This window comes from Chanodichthys erythropterus, chromosome 6, assembly GCF_024489055.1.
Source record: "Chanodichthys erythropterus isolate Z2021 chromosome 6, ASM2448905v1, whole genome shotgun sequence".
Lineage (NCBI taxonomy): Eukaryota > Metazoa > Chordata > Actinopteri > Cypriniformes > Xenocyprididae > Chanodichthys > Chanodichthys erythropterus.
The window spans coordinates 19,101,976-19,125,775 of NC_090226.1; the positions used below are offsets into that span (position 1 = coordinate 19,101,976).

A 23,800-nucleotide genomic window follows, 5' to 3' on the forward strand; every position below is an offset into this window, starting at 1 on the left:
TCATAAATTAAAGCCACAACTTTATTTTTGGCATGTGGCAAAATTATAGATATTTTACAGCAGTGTTAATATCGTTAACAAAAACTATGACGGAAAATGTTTGTTTTCCATGACTAAGACGAGATGATGAGAGACAACACCAATGTCATTAAACGAAAACTGTGACTAAAATAACATACGCAATATCGTCGACGAAATTTTGTCGAATAAAGGATACAAAACATTACAGACTGTTTTTATGAGCGTTCATGCTTACTGTTGCCAGATTTTCAGAATTTAAACCCCAATCAGAGCCTTTCTGTTAAAAGAACACGTTTTACTTAATCTTTGCAATATGGCACACAAACGCGCACACTCTACACTGAGGAAGAAGCGCGGATGATCTGAAAACACAGACAGGTAAGCTGGAGTTCAGCGATCCTTATTTGAGATTTTCTACTTAAATTAAAGTTGGTCTAAATTGCGCTGCTAGTTTGCTGACTAAATCTGCGACCAAAGTGCAGGCTGATATCCAGCAGTGGCTCTCAAACTGACGTACGTGAACAAAATGTTGAGTTTTGCTATTCATTTTATTCTACCCCACCTTAAAATAACATGAAAACTGAACATGTATTTCTAGCAGGTAAAATGCCGTAAATACACGACATTCAGTCAAATTACTTCATATTTTGCGGTCAAAACTGACTGCACCCATGCCAGCAAATCGTGCTACATTAGTGCTGTTCTCAACAATATATCTTTGTGAAAGTGGGGATTTACCACTGCATAGAGATTTAAGATTAACAAAATGAATGATTCAATGATTCATTCGTAAATACAGCCGCTGGCTTTGATATTGAAAGAATGAATGACTTGATAATTCACTCATAAAGACAGTAGAGGTCTTCACGGGTCCAAAAATTCATACCCGAACCCGAAGAGACCCGTAAATGTGCTACACGGAACCGACCCGGCCCGACTATTATTTTGAAAGTTGGACTTTCAACGAACCCGTGCAGAACCGAGAAATGCCATAAATGTACTACCCGGACCCGTCTAAACTGGACCCGAACCCGACCGGACCCGTCTGGACCCGATCAGCACATAGGTCTATTCCACATCAAATTGCTATTAATAAGTCAATAAACAAGTTGCGAAAAAAAAACGTGTCGTCTTATTAGTAGGCTATAGCTTTCTCCCTTGTACCTGACTGTGATGCACTTGCCAAGAAAGTTCATCCGTTATTCCTCTCTTGAAATGCTTAATCCACTCATTATTCCAGCTTTAAAAGTTCACTTGCTGTCACGATGACAAATGCGACTTTGCAGTTTTGCATTATTTCGTTGTATCTCGAGACTCGAGTCAACTCACATAATAAAATAACTTTGACTGTTTGCCCTTTTGAACTATAATAACTATTGCTTGTTCAGTGACATGGCCGCTGACGTTAGCATTACTTATTTGCGGTCATTTCTGTGCTTTCTGAGCCGAGTCTGACCAAAACTTTAGATATAACAAGACGGCATAATGTTATTATAAAAACAGGAGAAAGAAAGTGCGCTCGCATGAGACATGCGCGTTAGCTGGAGCAACCTGAAACATAAGCTTTAAGCGTCACAGAAAACATTTGTTGGATAGTTCATATTTTGTTAATGATTTGAAATAGCTAGGCTATGTTATTTAAATGCGAATGTGCAAGGCTACAAGCAGTTCTTGAGATTTGAAGTTTGTTTGCATTACTGTTGCACACGATAGGAATAGTAAAACTCGATGATCACCGTTTGCTTGCATTAACTCACTCGTGATTTTTCACCTTATTTCCCGGTTCATACTTTGCAAGTTACAAAACACACACAGCGCTGACTGACTCCCAACACGGCCGGGTGATCTCCGAATCAAATCGGCTCGGGTATACACACAATGTTAATCAGACCCGGGAACCGAAGTAATAGATTAGGACCCGACCCGGACCCGGCTGACCATTTAAAATATAGTCCCGAACCCGTACAGGTCCCGGGTCCTCGGGTCTTCTTTGTAGACCTCTAAAAGACAGTGATTTACCACCACCTACTGGCGGTTTTAATTTAATATTTAAAATAATCACTTCATTTTTATCATTGAATTTCTTAAAACAATTTAAGCATTATTTATTTTAAAAGGGTATTTATAAAGGTAAAAAAAAAAAAAAAAAATGCACTGGAAAAATCGATTTAAGAGGGCAAATATTGTCCCTTAATGGAAAAGGTGTAACTGCAGTCTAAGTGGAAAAGAGAGGGTACGCAGAAGGATGTTAAATCCCTCAGGGGGTACGACACTAAAAAGTTTGAGAAACACTAAAAGAGGAAATGTGCTACGGCTAAGAGTGCAAAGTCCATACAGCCTGTTACCTTGATTGAAATTTTTCATAAGCAAATGAATTGGTCTAAAGAGAAAAAATATAATGACTATTTTGTCTAAAGACTACATATAAAATAGCTATCAAAATTAATGTTGGTAACTGTAGCTTGACTAAAAGTAATGACTAAAACTTGACAAAAATGTAATGACTTTTCGTCGACTAAAACTAGACTAAAATATGAAAGACAAAAATGACTAAAATGTGACTAAGACTAAGGAGCATTTTCGTCTGAAGATAAAGACTAAGACTAAATGGCAAATGAGTCTGTCAAGCTACCATTTTCAGCAAATTATTACTTAAATTTCGATTGAGATATTAAAGAGATCTTATTTGCGATTTGTGTCTCCTGGAAATAATAAAAGCCCAGTTCAAAACAGCAGAGCAGGACAGAAGATACCGACCGACTGAGGTGTTAAGCAGTGTTGGGATCTTTCCATTACCTCATCACCTCATCCCTCAGTCTCTCACGCCCTGTCTCTCATCCCTGTGGACAAAAGCCACATCTGTTACAAATGGAGTGAATGCAGCTATACAGGGACTGCAAAGCTGAGGCTCAGGGCAGTGGACTCGAGTTTGCACATTGTCTTTCATGATTAAATCATCCCAATGAGCTTTGAAATGTCCTGTGCTGCAGCCTTTCCATATGTAATTCATTAACTTATGGTGGCCTTTTCTAAAGAACCAGAATAACATCTCTCTCTGTATTCACACTATTGGTGTTTAAAGATGAAAACCTCACAAAAGAAGATATTCTGATAAACTGTTTTTGTCCATATTGTTAGTCAGTTGGGTCCAAAACCACCACAATAGTACATTTACAACAGTAAATGAATATTAATTTTCTGTGAAAGATCAGAAAGTCCACTTTTTCCTTCAAGATCTTTTTCCTCTTTACATATCTAGAGTTTTAAAAACACAGAATTCTCAATAGCACAGCTTAATTGAAGTTCAATTCAAAATCGTTTGCTAGTCTAATTCTACAAGATACGTCAAAGCCAGTAATTTCTGGGAAATTAGTGCTATCTTATCATTTCAGACCTTATATTAGGAAAAAAAAAGAGCTTTCTCTGGCAATTCTTCTGTGATTCTTTATCCTCCAAATGGTGAATTCATTTTATTACAACTGCATAGAGCAGATGGTCCATTTAAGCAATTAAAAGGCTAAAACATTAGGAACTGAAATGAGGGTGAATTCCGACAATAGACAGCTGATGATCCCGTGCCACCGCATTAGTGCTGATGGACTCAGAACAATGCGATCCATAAGTCATTCCCAAATGAAACACCCACACTCATTCATAACTCGTTCGTCTGAAGGTCTCTGGATGGGGATCTCTGGACACCCTTTTAACAGATGAGTTGATTCAAGGGCAGGAAATGTAAATTGAGATGCTTCTCAGGTAGACGTTCCCCGCGGAGTCCATCAGCAGATTTCTGCCCCTTCCAGGTGCCATGTAAGCAAAGCTGGCAGAATCTTTCGTTCACCCTTCTTCCCCTGCCCGGCTAGTGTCACTCAGCCTGTCAGAGTACAATACCAAGCCTTCAGTCTTCACCGCCACCACTGTTTCCATCTGACACATAACAATGGCTGTCCTGGGACATTCAATCACACCAGCAGCTGCTCTCAACCTCACAGCTTCCTCTCTCTGGCAGCTTGTGTTCTCTCATGCTTCCTACTCTCCGCCGTTTCTGGTTGACTGAATCCCAGGGCAAGCGACGCATGGCAGGTTAATTTTGAAAGAATCTCTGGGTGGCATGAGTCTATCTCTATTGTAAGTTCTGCCTAGAACAGAGGCACATTTCTTACAAGTACATCTGCAATCTTTCCATTAGTGAACGTTCCGCTGGGCATCATACTCAAAGGTCTATTCTAGAAAACTTCACTTGAGACACTTGCATTTAACACAGTTGTTATCCAGGTGAGATGAACAGTGAACTATCAAACAATCAGATGATACCCATTATGCACTGCACGCATGTATGAGGATATCAGTTAAAGTATGTGGTATGCATGTGGTAAGTCTAATTTCACTTAATCATCCAATCAGGAAATATTATTATCTCATATAGACTAAGGGGCAGGATCATTCACGCAAACACAAATGCCCCATCAGGGCAGTACACATGGCACTAAAATTAATTTATAAACAATTTATATATACATAATAATTTAATAAATAATATTGGAAAAATTGAACCTTAATGTCCATACAAAAGTTTAAAAGTTTGGGGTCAGTAAGCTTTTAAAATATTTTTGAGGCCTTTCATTTTTCACAGCTGCATTTGTACTTTTTCAACACATATTGTAATGTATCTTAGTTTTTGCTTTATTTTTTTTCCCGTTTTACGCTTTAGAAATATTAACGTAATTAATATAGTGCCTGTTCTTTTCTGTTATCCTTTGGCTAGCATTACAATATATGATCACACTCTTATTCTTGCAAATGCTTTTAAAGCATTTAAACGCACCAAAAGAGAAAAAGAAAATGCACTGTCTGTGAATGTCCTGTCACACACAACACACAGAAAGACGAGTGCCATCGAATCGCCAGAATGAAGTTCTCTGTCACGCTTGGAAGAACAATAACTCACAATAATGCCAAAAATATCTGTTTTGTCGAGTATCCTCAAGATGAGTTAAATAAAGTCTTAAAACGAAAGTAAAGGGGGACGCGTGTGAGATCTGCGTCATGTGCAGCAGCGGCAGCTCTTAAAGTGACAGCACCCACTAATGCCGTCTGTCATTGAAGATAATGAAAGAACAAAGGCTAACAGAGAAAAATACTCACTGCTCTTGACTAAAGAACTTTTGTAGCTTTAATAATCATTTTATTTAATTTAGGCTATAAATTATGCAGTGCAGACTGTTTGGTAACTTTATTACATTTCTGCGTTTTTCCTATCTGTTAGACAGGTGGAAAAGGACCAGGTAAATATGACATATATTATGGGTTTATGTGAGGATTGTTCTAAGTTCACTTAAATTAAAAGTTATATTTTTGAAGCCTAATAAATGTAAAAATGATTTAGCTTTCAATTACACTGTAATGTTAAATGGCTATAATTCATGTTTAAAATTGGGGAAAAAAATCAATTTCATCGAGACATCAGTAGCAGTATTAGTATCAGAGATAGTGGCCTTCATTCATAATAAGATGCCATTAACCAAGTATTTAAAATATACTGTCTTCATGTTGTTTCTTTATGTTGTTTTAATTTGGAGATTAACTGTGAATTTATTACATTATAAAATATATTAAAAACATATGCAAACTAAAATGTGATTAATCGAGTTAATTATTTAAGCGATTGACAGCACTATATATATATATATATATATATATATATATATATATATATATATATATATACACACACACATTTTGCTGTTGTTTTTACAGTGTAAAGTTTCTACAACTTGCATAACCAGACTTGGCATTGTCTTGTTTATAACATAAAAAAGTAGAAAAAGGGGAACAAGGCAAAAAAAAAAAAAAAAAAAAAATCATCACAGCGCTACAGTATTGCAAATGGATCTGCAATTCTAAAAGGAGGGCAAACTATCCTATTAAGGGAATGAGCGACTTTAGATCTAGATCTTTAAAGCAGTGCTCTAGGTAGTCAGCATAGAGGCTCTGAGCCCTAGAGAGTTGGTATGCTGCATGTGGGCCCTGTAGGGGTGATGGATGTACAGTATGCATACTTGTGGCTCAAATGATCGATGCCAGGCTTCCATGCCAGGCTGCGTGGAACTGACTCAAGTACTACTCGGCCCCTCTGTCCTCCCCGTCAACCCAGCCCAGCTGTGGTTGTATAGGTGGGGTTGAAAAATGAGCAGAGGATGTGATAAGCTTCGTGGAACGAACTCCCAAGGCTCCTCAGCCTGCAGAAAAAGAGAGTTCGGCCCGAGCCAGAGGTCCTATGGGACCTGGAGGCGTAGAGAAGCGTGACACCACAGATACAACAGCGCTAGCCTTACAGAGGGACCTGGGGATTTCATGTGTGCTTGTACTGCAGCTGGAGACTATCAGACAGCGCCGGTACCCAACTCTCACACCCCATCAATTCACGTCTGCCTCTACCGATTTAAGCTGGCATCGGGGGGCTACTTGAGTTTAGTTTTCGTATGAAATCTGGATCACCAAACTAACGATGTCGGTAGCTGTTATTTCACTGGACCGCCAACTTGGGAAAGGCTGGCAGGTGACTACAGGTCACGTGATATTAAGGAAACTCTCAAGAGGCATTAGCATTCATTAATATTGGCTTAAGAGTCACGCCGAGCTCATGGCAGGCAGAAAACGGCAACCCTTACGGCATCATTACAGGGCCAATGTGACTAAGAACTCATACTGAAAGTAGGGCATATTTATACAAGACGTCCTCTAGAGTATTAGGTGACTGTAAGTGTGAAAGTTCTGAATGTTGTCAGAATAAATCAAATTTTTTATGCTCTATAACATACATGACAGAACTATGAATTATTAACAATCAGCTATCCTTCCTTTTGTATTCACCAAAGAATATTTCACTGTATCAACAAATCACTGCATGCATTTACAAATGACTTTTTAAATGTACAGTATTAGTTAAATTGTCAGAATCACACTGAATTAATCAAAGAATCAATTAACTGACTCAAAATGCTATGTGTCTTATTGATGGAGTGCTAATTTTAAATTCATGAAAAGTAGATTTCTGCTTGTTTTAAGGAAAAGAGAAATTTCATTTTTATAGTAAAGAAACATTACGTCCCAAGAGCTGTTGACTGAGCTTAACTTGTATTAAACACAGAATTCCCCAATTCATTTATTACATGAAACATGAAATACCAGGTTCTGTCATTAAACTCAAAATGATGCAGGTCCTTAAAGCAACCTGCTGACAATCACATTGTTAAATACATGGCATAAGCTGATTGGTTCCTGTTGCATTTGTAGCCAATGATTTTAATAATTAATTTAACTTAATATTAAAATAGCTGGTCAATGTTTGCTGTAACAATTTGCGGCACACTTACAGATTTCTTCTGAAACCCCCCACCTTCCCCAGCTCCACTTTCATAGATCTGCTATGGGTAATTTTATATATGCTATTTGTGCAGCAGTAGCATGTCTTACATGCTCACAGCAGCGTGTCTATATATAGGCAGTAGCAAGTCTCTGTACTTGCCGTGTGGCAGCATCAATAATCAACAGCAGCAGAAATATCATCAGCAGCAGAAAATTCTTGTTGTGGACAAGAAACATGTCAGACTACATGTTACTTCACGACCAATCATCACTTGCCATCTTTAACAAAGTGCGTGATGTCATCAAGTAGGCGGAACAAGGTCTGACTTACTGTATGGAAGCAAGAACGTAAACAAACAGGCTACCGAATTGGTGTATTAGCTTAATGCTGATTCCAGTACTTACTGGGTTTCTGTTGTGCCTCAGCAATCATTCACCAGCATTTATCTTTTTTCACTGTCATTGTAGTCCCTCAAGGAAACATCATTAAGGCAGTACTATTGTTGCCATAGCTTCACTAACCTTTCCTCCATTGCACAATTCCACCTAGCAGCACCAATACCATCATATCTCTTTCATTTGCCACGTCTGAAAGCTGTGTACAGATTAGTTTCTGCGCTCCTATTGGTCAGCATCATAGATGTGACAGACCTCAGGACTGAAAAATATTAAACATGCTAGTTTTTCTGTTTTGACGTTGAGAAGCTTTGTAGATGTGGTGTTGGTTGTTGTCCACAATGACACACTATATGGTATAAAAATATTTTTTTGCATCCTAACACCCATTGTCATTTACGAATCATCATGACACCCTAGGTCAAACAGATCATGCCAAAATGGGGCTGATATTGTGTAGTTTGTACCTGGCATAACATTGTTATATCAATTACCATGCTAAACTCTTGGTAATGGATCTGACAAAAATCCTGCTGAAAGAGGCCACAGTCACCAGGGAATACCATTTCCATTAAAGGGTGTACATGGTCTGCAACAATGCTTGGGTAGGTGGTACGTGTCAAAGTAACATCCACATGGATGCCATGTGTTCCCCAGGTAAGTGAGGCACATGCACCAGGCCATCCACGTGATGTAAAAGAAAACGTGATTCATCAGACTAGGCCACCTCCTTCCATTGCTCCGTGGTCCAGTGCCCACTATTGGCGCTTTTGGTGGTGGACAGGGGTCAGCATGGGCACCCTGACAATGCAGCCCCATATGCAACAAACTGCAATGCACTGTGTATTCTGATCCCTTTCTAACAGAACCAGCAATAACTTCTTAAGCATTTGAGCTACAGAAGCTCGTCTGTTGGATCAGACCACACGGGCCAGCCTTGGTCACCCATGACACTGTCGCCGGTTCATCACTGCTCCTTCCTTGGACAACTTTTGATAGTTACTGACCACTGCAGACCGGGAACACCTCACAAGAGCTGCAGTTTTGGAGATGCTCTGACCCAGTCGTTTAGTCATCACAATTTGGCCCTTGTCAAACTCACTCAAATCCTTATGCCTGCCCATTTTTCCTGCTTCTAACACATCAACTTTGAGGACAAAATATTCACTTACTGCCTAATATATCCCACCCACTAACAGGTGCCGTGATGAAGAGATAATCAGTGTTATTCCCTTTACCTGTCAGTGGTCATAGCTGACCTACCTCTCCCACGACAGTTTTCTAGCATCCCTCCACCATCCCAGCTCATCACTCTTAAAAAAAAACCTCTGGATTCGGGCCAAATTCTGAGCTTGGAGTCCTTCCCTAGGACAGCACCCCGAATTTGCAAATCTGACACAAGTGTGTGAGAGTGCGTGTGTGTGTGTGTCTTTGTATGCTTTTCACAACCTGAGATCTTACCCTTTCTATCTTGTTTTGTTATTCAGGGAAGTTTCCCAACCTTTCTGCCCATTGTTCTGAGAAATATGATATTTTGACACTTCCAAAACTGCTCACTGAATTCAAAACCACACTAAATATTTACCTTCTCAGATTCTGCAGACGCCGTATCTAATGTTCCTGTATATATTGTTTCGAATGTGTAGTTAGAGGAGACAAGACAATGAACGGACACTTTGAGAGCCGTTCATCTATTGTAGCATGCGCTGTTGTGCCACAACTCTTTGTGTCATTGCCAGTGTGTCTTCAAGCGGCCTGAATAATTCATGGTGCAGAACAATATTCTCCTTGACTGTGATGAGGAACTTTAATGATGCTCATATTTCTTTCTGCCGTTAATGCTGTGGCCATAACTGGCAGAGAGAGAGAGAGAGAAATGTTTATAAAATCTTCAGCCTGTTTCATCTATATTTCATAACATTTTCACAGGGTTTGTTGTTGAATCTAAGCATGCGTGCTGTTCCTCTACAGAGTGCCGGGGTGGGAAACAGGCTGTCAGAAGCCATGCAATCAGTGTCTGTGGACTGAAACACTTCTGGGGTTTCATAACGTGACCCAGGAGAGCGCAGGACACTAAATTTTTGTCCTGTCTGGAAGTCTCACTTCTCCATATGATGATTGGACAAGCTCTCCAATGAGCAATACTTTGCAAAAGGACATCAATGGACGTCAGTGCAAATTGACTTTCTTCATACACATTCCTCACATAATGTGAATGATTAATCAGTGCATAAAAATGTCTGACTCCATTATCTTCACTTCTTCTTTCTGTGCAACAAATTACTAAGTTGCTTAGACTGCGTGAGTTTCTGGATAATATTAATCATTAGCCAAATAGCTATTAGCCAAAACACATTCAGTCTGGATTGTAATGCCCATTTTGTGATCCAATCAATTCCTGAATTTTTAAACAATCTAATTTAAACCTAAATTCAACACAAGTAACAGTTAGCAAATCAGAATTCATGTTGTCTACGCATTTTCAAGGTATAGTAGTAGTGGCTTTTGAGAGCAACACTGCAGACACCAAAATAAATAAACTAGATTTACATTTTAGCATTGATAAGTGACATCTTTCTTTCTTCTATTATTTTAATGTAGTGCTTATAAATTATCACACAGAAACTTTTTAAATTATTAAACAAATTCAACTTTCAATCCTGCCACCAAAATGCATACATTTATTGAGAGAACAGAATGTTCAGGTTAAAAATTAATATCTTAAAGGAATTAAAGCAGAGACTAAGAAAGGTTTGTTTATTTGCATAAACTTGAAAAATGCAAAAGATTAAGCATAAACAACCTTCCAATAACCAGAAAATATGACTTTTGAAGTTATTTGTTTTGTTTTCTCACTGCATTTGTCTCTTGAGTTATGATTTTTGTAGCTGTGCAATTAACACTTGAAAGCTGAGCAAGAAAGTCTTCCACTCAAAACGAAATCCTAATGACAATTATAGGCATACAACACTGCAGTACCTGATGAACCAGCCAGCCAACAACAAACAAACAAACAAAATAATCACTATTGGACTTTTGTAGTGAAAGGAGGAGGATAGTCTTACCTTGGCAATAGTCTCATGGAGTTTGAAGGCTGGATCCAAGGTCTCTCCTAATGAAGACTCAGGAGGGAAAAAGGCCTCAGAGAGAAAAAATGCTCTCTAGGTTTAAAAAGGAGACAAAAAACATGAAGAATCAAAAATTAAAACATACACCCATACAAGGCTGTCAACAAAGGTAGGCTTAACTGTCATCATAATACACATCTGAAATAGAAATATTGGAGTAGAAGATCCTTGAACATGTCTTTTAAAGTCAAGTTTCCTGTCTAACAAGGATGACTGTAAAACAAATAGGTAGCACTGACCATTTGTTGGCTGGAATACAGTTGGCTGATTATTTTATTCAGTGTGAAATAATTGAAGGCTTTTCGGTCATTTTTGACCATTTTCATTTTCTTTTCTTTTTTTTTTCTTTTTTTTAATAGAAATGATGTCCTCAATCTGAGTGGTGCAAAACAGTGCACAGTTCATTTGGAGAAACTAGGAGGAACGGGCTTTTTGTTTTATGTTTATTGTTATTATTGTTTACCCTTTGCTTAATTAGTGTAAAATCACATAGGATTCTGTGAGCTGCTGCATCCCTGTAGGTAATGAAAATATACAGGGATAAAGCAGCCCTGAGTAAGAGAAAGAATGACACTCAAATATAAATAAAATATAATCTATTCTAATTAAGTTAAGCAAAAACACTTTGAGCTGTGGGAAAAAAAAAACAAAAAAACAGATGCCAGCATATTAAGTCATAAAATTAAGAAACAGGAAGGCAAAATACTAAATCCCAAGGATATCAATGACTGTTTAAGACAATTTTATGAAGGACTATTTGAATTCAAGCTCTATACTCAGCCTGCAGCAATTTCTGTCTTCCTTTAATCAGCTTCCCCTTCCAAAACAGAGTAAATCTGACCAGAAAGCACTGAAATCTGAAATGACTATTCAAGAGATACCTGATGCAATCATTGTCATTCCTATTGGGAAGGCCCCTGGGCCTGATGGATCTGGAATTGAATTTTATAAAAAAATATGCACACAAAAACTGCACCTCTTATGCTAAAGATCTGAAAGACAGCAATTGCCTTTATCTACACACTCTGTCAATATTTTCTTACTTTCAAAGACAGACAAAGATGAAACTTATTGCTCTTCTCAAAGCACATTTAAAATCACTAAAAATAAAATCCATCAAGAGATACTCAGTCAGATCAAACAGGCTTTCACTCAGATCTTTAGGCTTTGCTCCTAACATTAACATTTGTAGAAGTATGATTATTCAATACATTTATTAAAAATTGGCAGCGGCTATTTGCACTAAGTGCAAATAGCAATAGATGCTATTTACTCTAAGTGACAATAGTAGCATTTTCTTAGCAATATGCTATTTACACTAGGTGAAAATAGCAGTAGATTTCAATAGATAAAGTTCTTTGCAATAAGAGTAAATAGTAATTAGATGCTATCTATACTTTATATTGGCAGATACTATTTGCACCTCAGTATTTTTGTACATTAACAGGATGCAATAATACCATAGAGTGTAAATGACTATATTTATTAAAATTATTAAATGGATGCCTTATTGGAAGAATAAAATCCCTCCCTACACCTTCGCCTAACCCTACCCAATAAATACTTTTAATATTATTAAACAATTGTTCACAGTTTATTTCTACTTTTAGAACATTATTTTAATTTTTATTGAAAGTGAATGCAGGCTCAGCAAAAGGTGGATTCGAACCCGCGTCGATCGTGTTAAAAGCCAGGTCTGCGAGCCTACTGCTGCACCACTGAAGACATTGAATTCCATGCGTCTTCTTTAAAACTTGAGTGGCCCAACCAGATATTGTTGGGTGGAGCTAGCGTAAATAGCGTTTGCCAACAAGGGACGCTATTTGCACTTAGTGTAATGATCCAGTTTTTTTTTTTTTGTTTTTTTTTAACGTAGAAAAAAACTGAAAAAAAAAAAACAAAACAAAAAAAAAAAAAAAACGTTAACTTCTATGGATTTTGGTTTGTCACTTGGGTAACAAATTAGCCATTCTATTTTATACACTGACACTTCCGAAAATTAAAAAAAAAAGAAAAGAAAAAAAAGAAAGAAAAAAAGAACCAAACAAGGTAACACTTTATAATAACTGCAGGCTGTGAAGCATTAGTAAATAGTTAATACATCATTTATAAAGCATTAATAGACATTATTAAGCAGTTTATAAATACAGCTATACAAGGTTTATTCTTGATTTATAAGCATATCTATAATGTGTTTAATAATTGTATTTTAAATCCCCTTTGTTTACAAGGCATAAATTGTCTACACTTAAGATGAGCTCACAAAAATAGTTAACTGACAACTACTAAATGTTTTATAACTATCTTAATCATGAATTACAGTAGGAATACATTAATAAAGCATTTATTACTGTTTAATTATTAATATATGTCTAAATAAGATGTATAAATGTACATTTAAATAGTTTATTAATCATTTAGTTACACTTTCTAAATGATCCTATAAACCACTGACAACTCCCAATTAACTGGTTTTTAAATAATGTAACACTTAATTTAGAAATGCTAAATTGATCATTAATAAAGTATGAAAATAGCTATTAAACACATGATAGATATGCTTATAAATCAAGAATAAATCATTTATAGCTGTATTTATAAACTGCTTATTAATGTCTATTAATGCTTTATAAATGATGGATTAACAATTTACTAATGCTTAACTAATGCTTCATAGCATGCAGTTATAAAATGTTACCTAAAACGAAAATACAAAACAAAAATATAGCTGCAAGCAGCAATGAGGTGTCCAAGCCCCGGTGCCAACACGATCCTAGTGGCTTTAGGACAACTGTTTATGGCGGGCAATGTGCAGTTAAAGCGGTTAAATGTAAAAGAACTATATCCCACATTTACTGCAGCCAGATGGTGCCATCTCATGACCATAAACCACAACAGCCACACCCATGAGATTTAGATGAATTAATTTAGATGAATGTCATGTCATAGGATGTTCAAATGAGTGTGAAGTGATGATTATAGTTTATAAAGTTTTAAATATGGATATTTTTCTTACAAAAAGCCATCACTTCGCTTCAGAATGCCTTTATCAATCCTCCATAGACATAGTGATTTTTATACTGTACAAACTGTATATTTTATCCCTTAACCCTAAGGGGCCGTTTACACAGAACCCATTTTTTCCATTACAATGTACTACTTTTCCATTATTTTTATATGTAAACATGCGCTAGCTAGACGGATGTTTTTGACCGGTGCACTGACATCTTGCGTCTTTTGCGGCATCTTGTGCATGACGCCATTCTAAAAAATGTGGCACTAAAATTAAAATAAGTTAACTTCGAAAAGACGCAGCCCAAGTCTCGTGTTTTTCAATGCAAAAATGGATTCTGTGCGAACAGGCCTAACCCTACCCCTAAACCCACCCTTCAGAGAAAAACTGAATTTTTACCTAAAAAAAAAAAAAAAAACAAACAAAAAAAACTCCTTTTCCTAAAAGGAGTTAGATATTGCCATTTTTGTGGGACAATGTGTGTGGTTCAGGTTTTACACACACACACACACACACACACACACACACACACACACACACACACACACACACACACACACACACACACACACACACACACACACACACACACACACACACAGTTTACCGATGGATTTGATTACCCTTTGTTATATATAATTTCACAAAGTGTGGCTGAGAATGGTTTGAAGGCCATCAGTGAAAAAAAAAAAAAAAAAAGGAAGGAAGAAAAAAACATCTAAACCCATGCAGGCCAAAAGTGAGAATGTCATGAATGTCATTGTCAAGCTGATGGCCGCTGTTTGTGTCTTTCTCTTTATAGTAGCTGCACAGAGAGGCACAACAAAGACTTATTCGCATTGAAGATTAGAGCCATTACACCCAGAGCCTGTATTCCCACACATCTTTTCATCTCACTTGAGAGCAGACCCTGCTGTTTTGAAGCACGGTAGCCTCGCCAGGGGTTATTACTTTGGCAATTGTGTGGCAGTCTTCAGTAAGTTGGTTTGGGGTGAGCTCACACAAGCTAAATGTGAATGTAGATTATTTTCATCTGTGTCTCACCACTCTTCACCAGTCTAATGAACAAAAGTCATTTTCCACACAAAGTGGGTCTTCTAATACAGGTGTTCGGTTACAAGAAGACAAGCTGGGCTATTCATGTAGCCATCTGAATAGAACCCGGCAATTTTGCTATCTGACAGTAGGCCAGCGCTCTTCACATAGATAAACACATAGCTCTCAGGATAATAACCTAACCTCCAGACCTTGAGTACATATGAATGTGGCTGTGCTTAGGTTACTCAGGAATGATTTCTCAGGCAGGTGAATGGGTTTCTCTTGACTGGGTGAGCAAGAAACCTCAAGGCTCACCTTGGGAAGAGTCTACAGGTTTAAATGTGATCTGACAGTCAAACCCCAACCAGCTAAAGCTACCGTACGTCAGGGAAAGGCTTCCTGTTTATTCTACACACACAAAACAACCTTGTTACGACTGGAGTGGCCAGTCCACAGGCAATTCTGAAACAAGCAATTAAAATTCAACAGCCGCATATTACTGTTTAGAGACCCAATAAAAGTAATTTGCAATACAAAATGCTTTTCTCACAAATAAGATAATAAAAATTCCTGGATGTCTTTATTCAGTCATTAAAACTAAACAGCAATAAATATGTGAACAAGGTCTATTTTAATCCCTAGTAAAACTTTACAAATAATTAGCTTAGTTTGTGCTGGAAGTCTTAAAGGTTATTGAGTTAAATAAATAAATAAATAAATAACACTTTAGCTTACTGTAGGGTCCAATTCTCACTGTTTACGTGTTGCTTATTAGCGTGCATATTACTAGGATATTGGCTGTTTATTAGTACTTATAAAATAATAATGCCTTATTTTGCACGACCATATTCTACATCCCTTAATCCTACCCAATTACCTTAATAACTATTAATAAGCAGTAATTAGGAGTTTATTGAGGCAAAAGTCGTAGGTAATAGTTAGTTAATGAGAACTGGACTCTAATCTAAAGTGTTAAATCACTATCCACCATTTTAAGTCAAGTCAAGTCAAATTTATTTATATAGCGCTTTTACAATTGGTAATTGTTTCAAAGCAGCTTTACATATTAGAAGCACAGAAAAAAGGGAAATGGTTAAAAATAAGCTGTACAAGCAAGCGTGGTAATATGTAACATATACAAGATGGTGCTACATTAAGCCAATGTCGGCTGACTCCCAGGGGTGGAAAAAAACCCCTAGGAGAAAAACCCAGCGTGCTAGCACTGGGAAAAAAGTCCTAGGAGGGAAAAAAACCCTTGGAAGATATATATAATATATGTAAATGGATATGGAGATCAAAATCTGAATTATACATTTTATCCACAATTTATCCACCCAAAAACACCCACATAGAAAAAATAAACAGCATGCACATTATTTTGTAGCGTTTTAAGGGAAGATCATATAGACATTGAATATATATATATATATATATATATATATATATATATATATATATATATATATATATATATATATATATATATATATATATATATATATATATTATACACACAAACACACACACAGAGGGTGGATTAGAACCCAAACCTCTCTGACATGCTTAACAAAAATTCTACCATGAGGCCATTGAGGCACACAAGCATCCATGTGAATCTACTTATTTATTCACAGGCGTGAAGAATCTCAGGACTAAAAATATATTAAATTATAGAAGATGGTAAGGTTACCATGGGTAAGTTAGTGACAGGTTTCGTAGTATGGGTAGGTTTAAGGGTGAGTTAAGAAGTGAAGGAAAGCTCAGCAGAGAAGTACAATGTAAAAACATGTATGTACGCAATAAGTGCATTGTATCAAATGATTAATTTACAGTAAAAGTTAGTACAAAGTAGTTAAAGACACCTAATATAAAGTGGGACCAAACATTTTTATTTCTGTCATGACAACTCTCTGAGTGTTTGGCTTGGTAATGGGTATGACAATGTTGATATGTTTGGTCTTGGTGGAATAGATCTGTTACACTGCTGCTGCTTTTATTGCAGCTGCTGTTGGTTATTGTTGCTGCAGAGCAAGTACGGGACTTTCTACTGCCAATACATACACAACACGCTGCTGTGACACATGCTGCTACCGTATAATATAGCATACGTGAATTACCCATAGCAGATCTATACAGGTGGAGCTGGGGAAGGTGGAGGGTTTCTAACAGAGTTTTGCACTGATAAGGCAAATGCTACCCATGTATTTAAGTTTGAGCATGTTAGCTCATTAGCTACCGATACAGCAGGAACCAATCAGCTGTGTCCTATAGATAATGATGTGATCATGAGCAGGTTGAGTTAGGGGCCGTTCACATATCGCGTCTAAAAACTTGTGGAAAGCGCGGCCGTGGCGCTTTTTCCTTCTTTCCAAAACACTTGCGCCCATGGCATCTGTTGTTGCTAGGCAAATATGAACTGCGCTCTCCACGATGATGAGGAAGTTTCAGCAAAGGATAAATTGATTTCTAGCCCTCGCATTAGCTCTACTACTAAATATATATATATATATATATATATATATATATATATATATATATATATATGAAGATGAGATATAAAAACCACCCTGTACAGCTATGATCAGCTGTTTGTCTGAACTTACAATGTTTTGTTACAGAAAGGCCGAAGTTGAAAATACACATTTTTCATCTTGATGCACCTGGAAAATGCACTGCATGCGTGTCGCATTATGAGCATGCCTGCCGTGCGGTTACATTTGAAATAACGAATTTGAGTGTGCAAAAGACGCAATATGTGAACGGCCCCTTAAAGCACCTATTAGCCTGCACCATCTAGAGCAGTGGTTCTCAAATTGGGGGGCCACCAGATGGCTCCGGGGGGCCCTCACAAAAGTCCTAGAACTTTAAGCTATTTTGAAAAAATAACAATAATAATATTTTTTTTTATTAAATATATGTAAATTAAAAGTTAAGGGCTGTGCCGGTCACCATGGCAACTTGCCCACCGCAGTAGCTGAGCACCACCGGCAGTAGTGTACCAATGCTCATTTTTGCACACGTGAATGCTGACAATACATTCTTACATATCTTTCTATCGCTCTTCCACAACAAGCAACTGTGTATTTACAGTTTATACATAACATTTCTACAAAAACAAACTGCTGCTGCTGTTTAGGGATTTAGGCATTCCTGCAAACTCCATATATATGGGCAAACTCAATATACAGTAGCCTACTGTATGCTTCCAAACTTGACTGGTTGATTGGTAAGATTGTTATTCCTACTTCCTTATAATGGCAGGCCATTTGCCAATTTAGCAGACATTACTAATATTCCATATCATAGGCATTTATGGAATTTCATGCATGTCTGGCAGATTTTGATAACTGAATGGATCATTTTGCATGTGGAGGCTCACACGATGAAAGAATCAGTTTCACTGAGAATCAACTCATCAGTTTTAATCAACAAGCCATGTGCATTGTGCAAATTGATGCCAATTGTTGCTTTTTTTGACACGAGTAAAAACACATACAAATTGTTTAAATCAATAAGAAATCCAAACCTGATGTGAACAAGAAACAAATTGTTATTGTAACAAACTTATTATTTTGAGAAAAAAGTTTAAGTCAAGAATTGAGCCAAAGAGATTGTGAAAAACTGTAATACTTTTATTCAGCAAGGATGTGATCCAAAGTGAAAGTAAGGGCATGTTTTCTATTTCAAATAAATGCTGTTGTTTTGAATTTTCTATTCATCAAAAAATCCAGGAAAAAATGTATCATGGTTTCTACAAAAATAATAAGCACAACTGCTTTCAAGATCAATCTAATAATAAATATGTCTGGTGCACCAAATCAGTATATTAGAACAAACTGCTACTTTAAATTGTAATAATATTTCAATATATTACTGGTTTTCTGACTTCAAGAATTCTTGACAACCCCAAATTTTTGGACGCTATGTACAGTCACAATATCCACCATTTAAAAATTATCCATTTAAATGATTGAGGGGAGGGGACAACAACCAAAGCACATATACTTGCGTGTGTGTGCTTGTAAGAGAGAATCCGACAGAAAGAGGACTAGTTTGGCAGAACGCAGGAGAAATAATCACAGTCTCACTGTCACTGCAAGAGGGACACACGCTGTTTATGTAAGCTGGAAAATGAGGCTTTGAATGCAGTAATCAGCGTGTGGCTGGATATCTGCCTGCTCTGAAAAGCCCGGCCCTGACGTGCGGGACAGTCTCTCCGAAATCGTTCAGAGCTATTTAGTGTGCCATCATCTCCCAGTAACCAGAACTAATGGTCTATTGTTGGCAAGGAGCAATATGAATATTCATTGACAATGAGCGAGCGATAATAAGACACAGTAAAATGCAGCGACAGGCTGAGGGCTGACAGAGGATGATCTCAGCTGCGGTTTCGCACATCTATCACTGACTTAATCAGCCATGTACCTCTCAGGAAGCTCAGGTGATGGAAGGATTTCACTGTAGAGAACACACTGGAAACGCCAGTTATTGTACAGCTAATTCCCAAGTATACTCATGCAGAAATGCATTCAGTAAAAAAAAAAAAAAAATTAAACACATTAAAAAAGAGCGAATAAATTGACCGGACGATGTGTGAATGAAACGACTAATCTGCTGTGAGCAAAAACACAACCGCAACCTAAACCAAAAAAGTCAGTCAAATCATTACAGGCAAACAGAGTGTTCACTGCTGCCAAATGCATCTGTTTGTGTGTGTTTTTACAGCAATGAAGGATAAATGGAGGATCTGGCAATGCTACAAGGGAAGGATAGCTGATGAAATGTCCCTATTTGATGAGGAAAAGCGATTTAACCAACAAACTTGTTTTGTTTGTCACAGGCTTGGTACACACCGAAACTATCAGCTGACAACCATCACAAACACCAATCAATCCCACATCACCAGATCCGCCCACTCGTTCACTTTCCCCGGAGTTCTGATTCGTCACACTTTCACCTTCTCATCAAGTCACCCCATATAAGCCGTCACATCCTGCACTCCATTGTCTGGTCTTGTCGTTCATACGCACGTACCCCTTACCTGCTACTCACCCGAGTACTTACCTGATCCTCCGCGTCCCGTCCTCAGTCATCCGCCTTCTGTCTTCTGCTCAAAGCCTGCTGTGTGTCCATTCTCCTCTGCCAGTGTGCATCCTTTCCTGTGTTTTCTACAACCCTGTTCAATAAACGTTTTTTACGCTACTCACCTGTCTGTAATCTTCTGTTCTGTGACATCAGCGAGTCAGTCAAAAATATTTGCACATGTGCAAGTTAACAAGAACTTCGGAATTTATTCAGAACATCACTCGTTAGCTTCATAAACAGACACTTTTAATAGTCGATTCTTAATGCTTTTCAACAATGCTTAACTTCCAATACAGTTGTTTGGTCTTACCATCTAAACGCTGCAGCAATTATAATAGCCTCTCATAAATACTAATTAATCATAATTAATTAAATGCCTGTTAGTTCAATCACACTCAGAAGTTGTGAACATGGGTGTGAAGAATTCTGAAATAAATCAGCTCTCTTTGATTTTGCTCGTCTTCATGGAAGATGGGCTGTGTTTGTGCTTGCACATTTTAAACAAGTGATAAAAAGAAAGAAATTGAAATCATTAACTGACCACAGGACGCCATCAAAGATGACTATTAACTGTTTATTATCTGATCAATAGAAGTGAGAGTGTAGCATTTCAAATGATTTTCTATTGGAACAGATGAAACAGGGTGTCATTATTGAATAAGCCTGTGTGGGACTTTTGAATCTGATAAAAAGGTGATAATATTTCAAAGCGCTACACAAGATACTTTACATGAACAAGCTGCCAAATTAATGTTATCTCACTATTATTTGAATGTAAAATGTGGTTCAAATATATTTTACAAAAAATAAATAGAATTAGAAAATAAATTGAATAAACAGAATTCTTTGAGGTTCATAGACACTTTTTTTTAAATTAAATAATTAAAAGTATAAATTAGTTTCAGGTAATTTCATTCTTTTCTGTGATTTCTAAAGACTGGTTGGAACAATTGTGACAAAAATCATTTACAAATCAGTAAATTATTAAAATCCTAACACAACAAATCCTAAAACTTAAAGATGTAAAAAAGACGTGTTTTCTCTCTCTTTTTTGATTCTTTCTTGGTTTGGAAGCAACAAAAGCCTTTTCTAAGCACAACTTATTGGATGAGTGGATTGTTCTTTACTTCAATCCGGAAATCAGGAATTAGTTCTGTCTGTGAGTGACAGACACTTCCAAATCAATCCCCGACATGTGAGATAGAGGATACAACTTTATCATTGTAGACAGTATAGTGAGTGTGAACATGTGTTTAATTATATTGCCAGCCATCTCAAGGGACCAGGACATCTGCAAGGTAACAAAATGATATTTGACAGCTGCTGGTTAAATGATTTGCAGCTGTGTCTATACAAAAATCAATGTGAATTTTTTTTTTTTTTTTTTTTTTTTTTTTTTACAAATTTCGAAATTTTCAAATATGAACAAGTAAATCCTATAGCGACATTGAATATAAGGCAGAGTTAAAGGGTTAGTTGAAAATTATGTCATTAATGACCCTCATGTCGTTCCAAACCCGTAAGACAGAAACACAGTTTAAGATATTTTAGATTTAGTCTGAGAGCTTTCTGTCCCTCCATTGAAAATGCATGTATGGTAGACTGTCCATGTCCAAAAAGGTAATAAAAACATCATCAAAGTAGTCCATGTGACATCAGTGGGTTAGTTAGAATTTGTTGAAGCATCAAAAATACATTTTGGTCCAAAAATAACAAAAACTACGACATTTATTCAGCATTGTATTCTCTTCCGGAATCCTTTCCATTTAATTGATTCCAATGAACTGATTCCACTGAATCATTTCATCTTTCTGTGTTGGTAATGCACTTTTACGTCGCTGTGGTTGTTTTTGGCGATTGGGACATCCGCAACATGCACACTTATGCACCATTTTAAAAAAATATAGCAATACCAAAATACAAACAATGTAGAATAGCTTGAATACAGCGTGCGTCTCCCTCAGACTGTAAACGAAGCTCTGGCGCACCGGATAACACGTCAGCAGCGTCTTACGTCAGCAGCGTCACTGCGGAGTCGTGAACCACACTCCGGAGCAGAAGGGGGCGGTAATGCACCAATAAGCTGGATGCCAACCGCCATAAAACAGGAAAGAGGAAGAAGCGGAGTTGTGAACACGAATTGACAACAGACCCAGAAGAGAAGACAATGCTGAATAAAGTCGTAGTTTTTGTTATTTTTGGACCAAAATGTATTTCCGATGCTTCAAATTGTTGCAGATGTCCTAATCGCCAAAAACAACCACGGTGACGTAAAAGTTTATTACCAACGCCGACAGATGAAAGGATTCAATGGAATCAGTTCAATGGAATCAATTCAATGGAAATGATTCCGGAATGCTGAATAAAGTCAAAGTTTTTGTTATTTTTGGACCAAAATGTATTTTCGATGCTTCTACAAATTCTAACTGGACTACTTTGATGATGTTTTTATTACCTTTCTGGACAGTCTACCTTACATACATTTTCAATGGAGGGACAGAAAGCTCTCGGACTAAATATAAAATATCTTAAACTGTGTTCCGAAGATGAACGGAGGTCTTACGGGTTTGGAACGACATGAGAGTCATTAATGACATAATTTTCATTTTTGGGTGAACTAACCCTTTAGCCTATTGGGAGATGCACAAACCAAGTGAGATTTCCACTTGGGACACAGTGCCATGGGTTATCCTGAGCCACTGAATTGCCAAATCTATTAGCATCCAGCTAGGAGCAGTTTTCCTCAGCAGAAGTCTTCACTCTAGATGAAGCAGATGCAGCATCTGCATTTCTCAGTTTACAGCATCTGACAAGCACACCAACAGTCTAACACATCTGCATGCGATCACATTACATTCTAACTAATAAGTTTATATTTAGATTTTGAAGTTTATGCAACGTAAGTGTCAGGTTCAATGTGTACTCTGATGTTAAGTTGAGAATTTCTTGCTTTTCAAGTACCATATGACAAAAGATGAAGTAGAACTTTTAAAAATCAATGTGACATGAAATATTCAACATACTCATTTGCCAACACAGTTTTGTATAGACTTTATTTTCTCTCAGCTATAACAGAATGATACCTCTCAAACTAGTCTCTCAAACTTCAGTGTCCCCTTTGTATGTGTACCAACAGATCCCTGTCATCATTTCAGCAAAATGGTCACAATTTAAAAAGGGAGAAAATGAACAAAAAGCACCTTCAAATGAGAAAATAGTAGTATTACTGAAAGGATTGCACTGACATGAGTACTCATCCATAAAGACAGGACCTTGGTGAAAAATGAGGACAGGTGGTACAAAAAAAGAGAAGTTTTTCTCCAGACACCAGTGTTGAAATGCAAACACAGTGCATCTCGTCACTATATCAAGTTAACTGTTTTTACAAAAGTAGTGATATACACTACCGTTTAAAGGTTTGGAGTTTTTTTTTTTTTTTTTTATATTTAGTCTCTTATGCTCACCAAGGCTGAATTTATATACTCAAAATACAGTGAAAACTGTAATATTGTGAAATATTATTACAATTTAAAATAACAGTTTTCTATATTTAATATATTCCTCTAATCATATGGAAAAGTTGAATTCTTGGCATCCATTACTCTAGTCTTCAGAGTCACATGATACTTCAGAAATCATTCTAAAATGCTGATTTGCTACTCAAGAAGCATTTCATTTTTTTTTTTTTTTTTTTTTTTTTTAGAATTCTTTGATGAATACAAATAAATCAAAAATTGTTTGTATTTTGTAA

The 23,800-nt window shown here is 37.0% G+C and overlaps 1 protein-coding gene and 1 long non-coding RNA gene across 3 annotated transcripts in view; one reads left to right on the plus strand and one right to left on the minus strand.

Moving 5' to 3' along the window:
- The window catches only part of LOC137021626 (inactive N-acetylated-alpha-linked acidic dipeptidase-like protein 2), a 243,516-nt gene that overhangs the window by 55,486 nt on the left and 164,230 nt on the right, over positions 1 to 23,800 (minus strand). The window contains exon 11 of the mRNA XM_067388346.1: positions 10,851 to 10,946. Coding sequence (XP_067244447.1) covers positions 10,851 to 10,946 — 96 coding nt within the window. The remainder of the gene's footprint in view (positions 1 to 10,850; positions 10,947 to 23,800) is intronic.
- LOC137021627 (uncharacterized) overlaps positions 1 to 23,800 on the plus strand; it is a 33,581-nt gene that overhangs the window by 4,333 nt on the left and 5,448 nt on the right. The window contains exon 3 of one of the 2 annotated variants that reach the window (XR_010895343.1): positions 9,757 to 10,829. The exons of the other annotated variant lie outside the window; for it this stretch is intronic. This is a non-coding gene — a long non-coding RNA (uncharacterized lncRNA). Of the gene's footprint in view, positions 1 to 9,756; positions 10,830 to 23,800 lie in introns of those variants that run through there. 2 annotated transcript variants of the gene reach the window in all.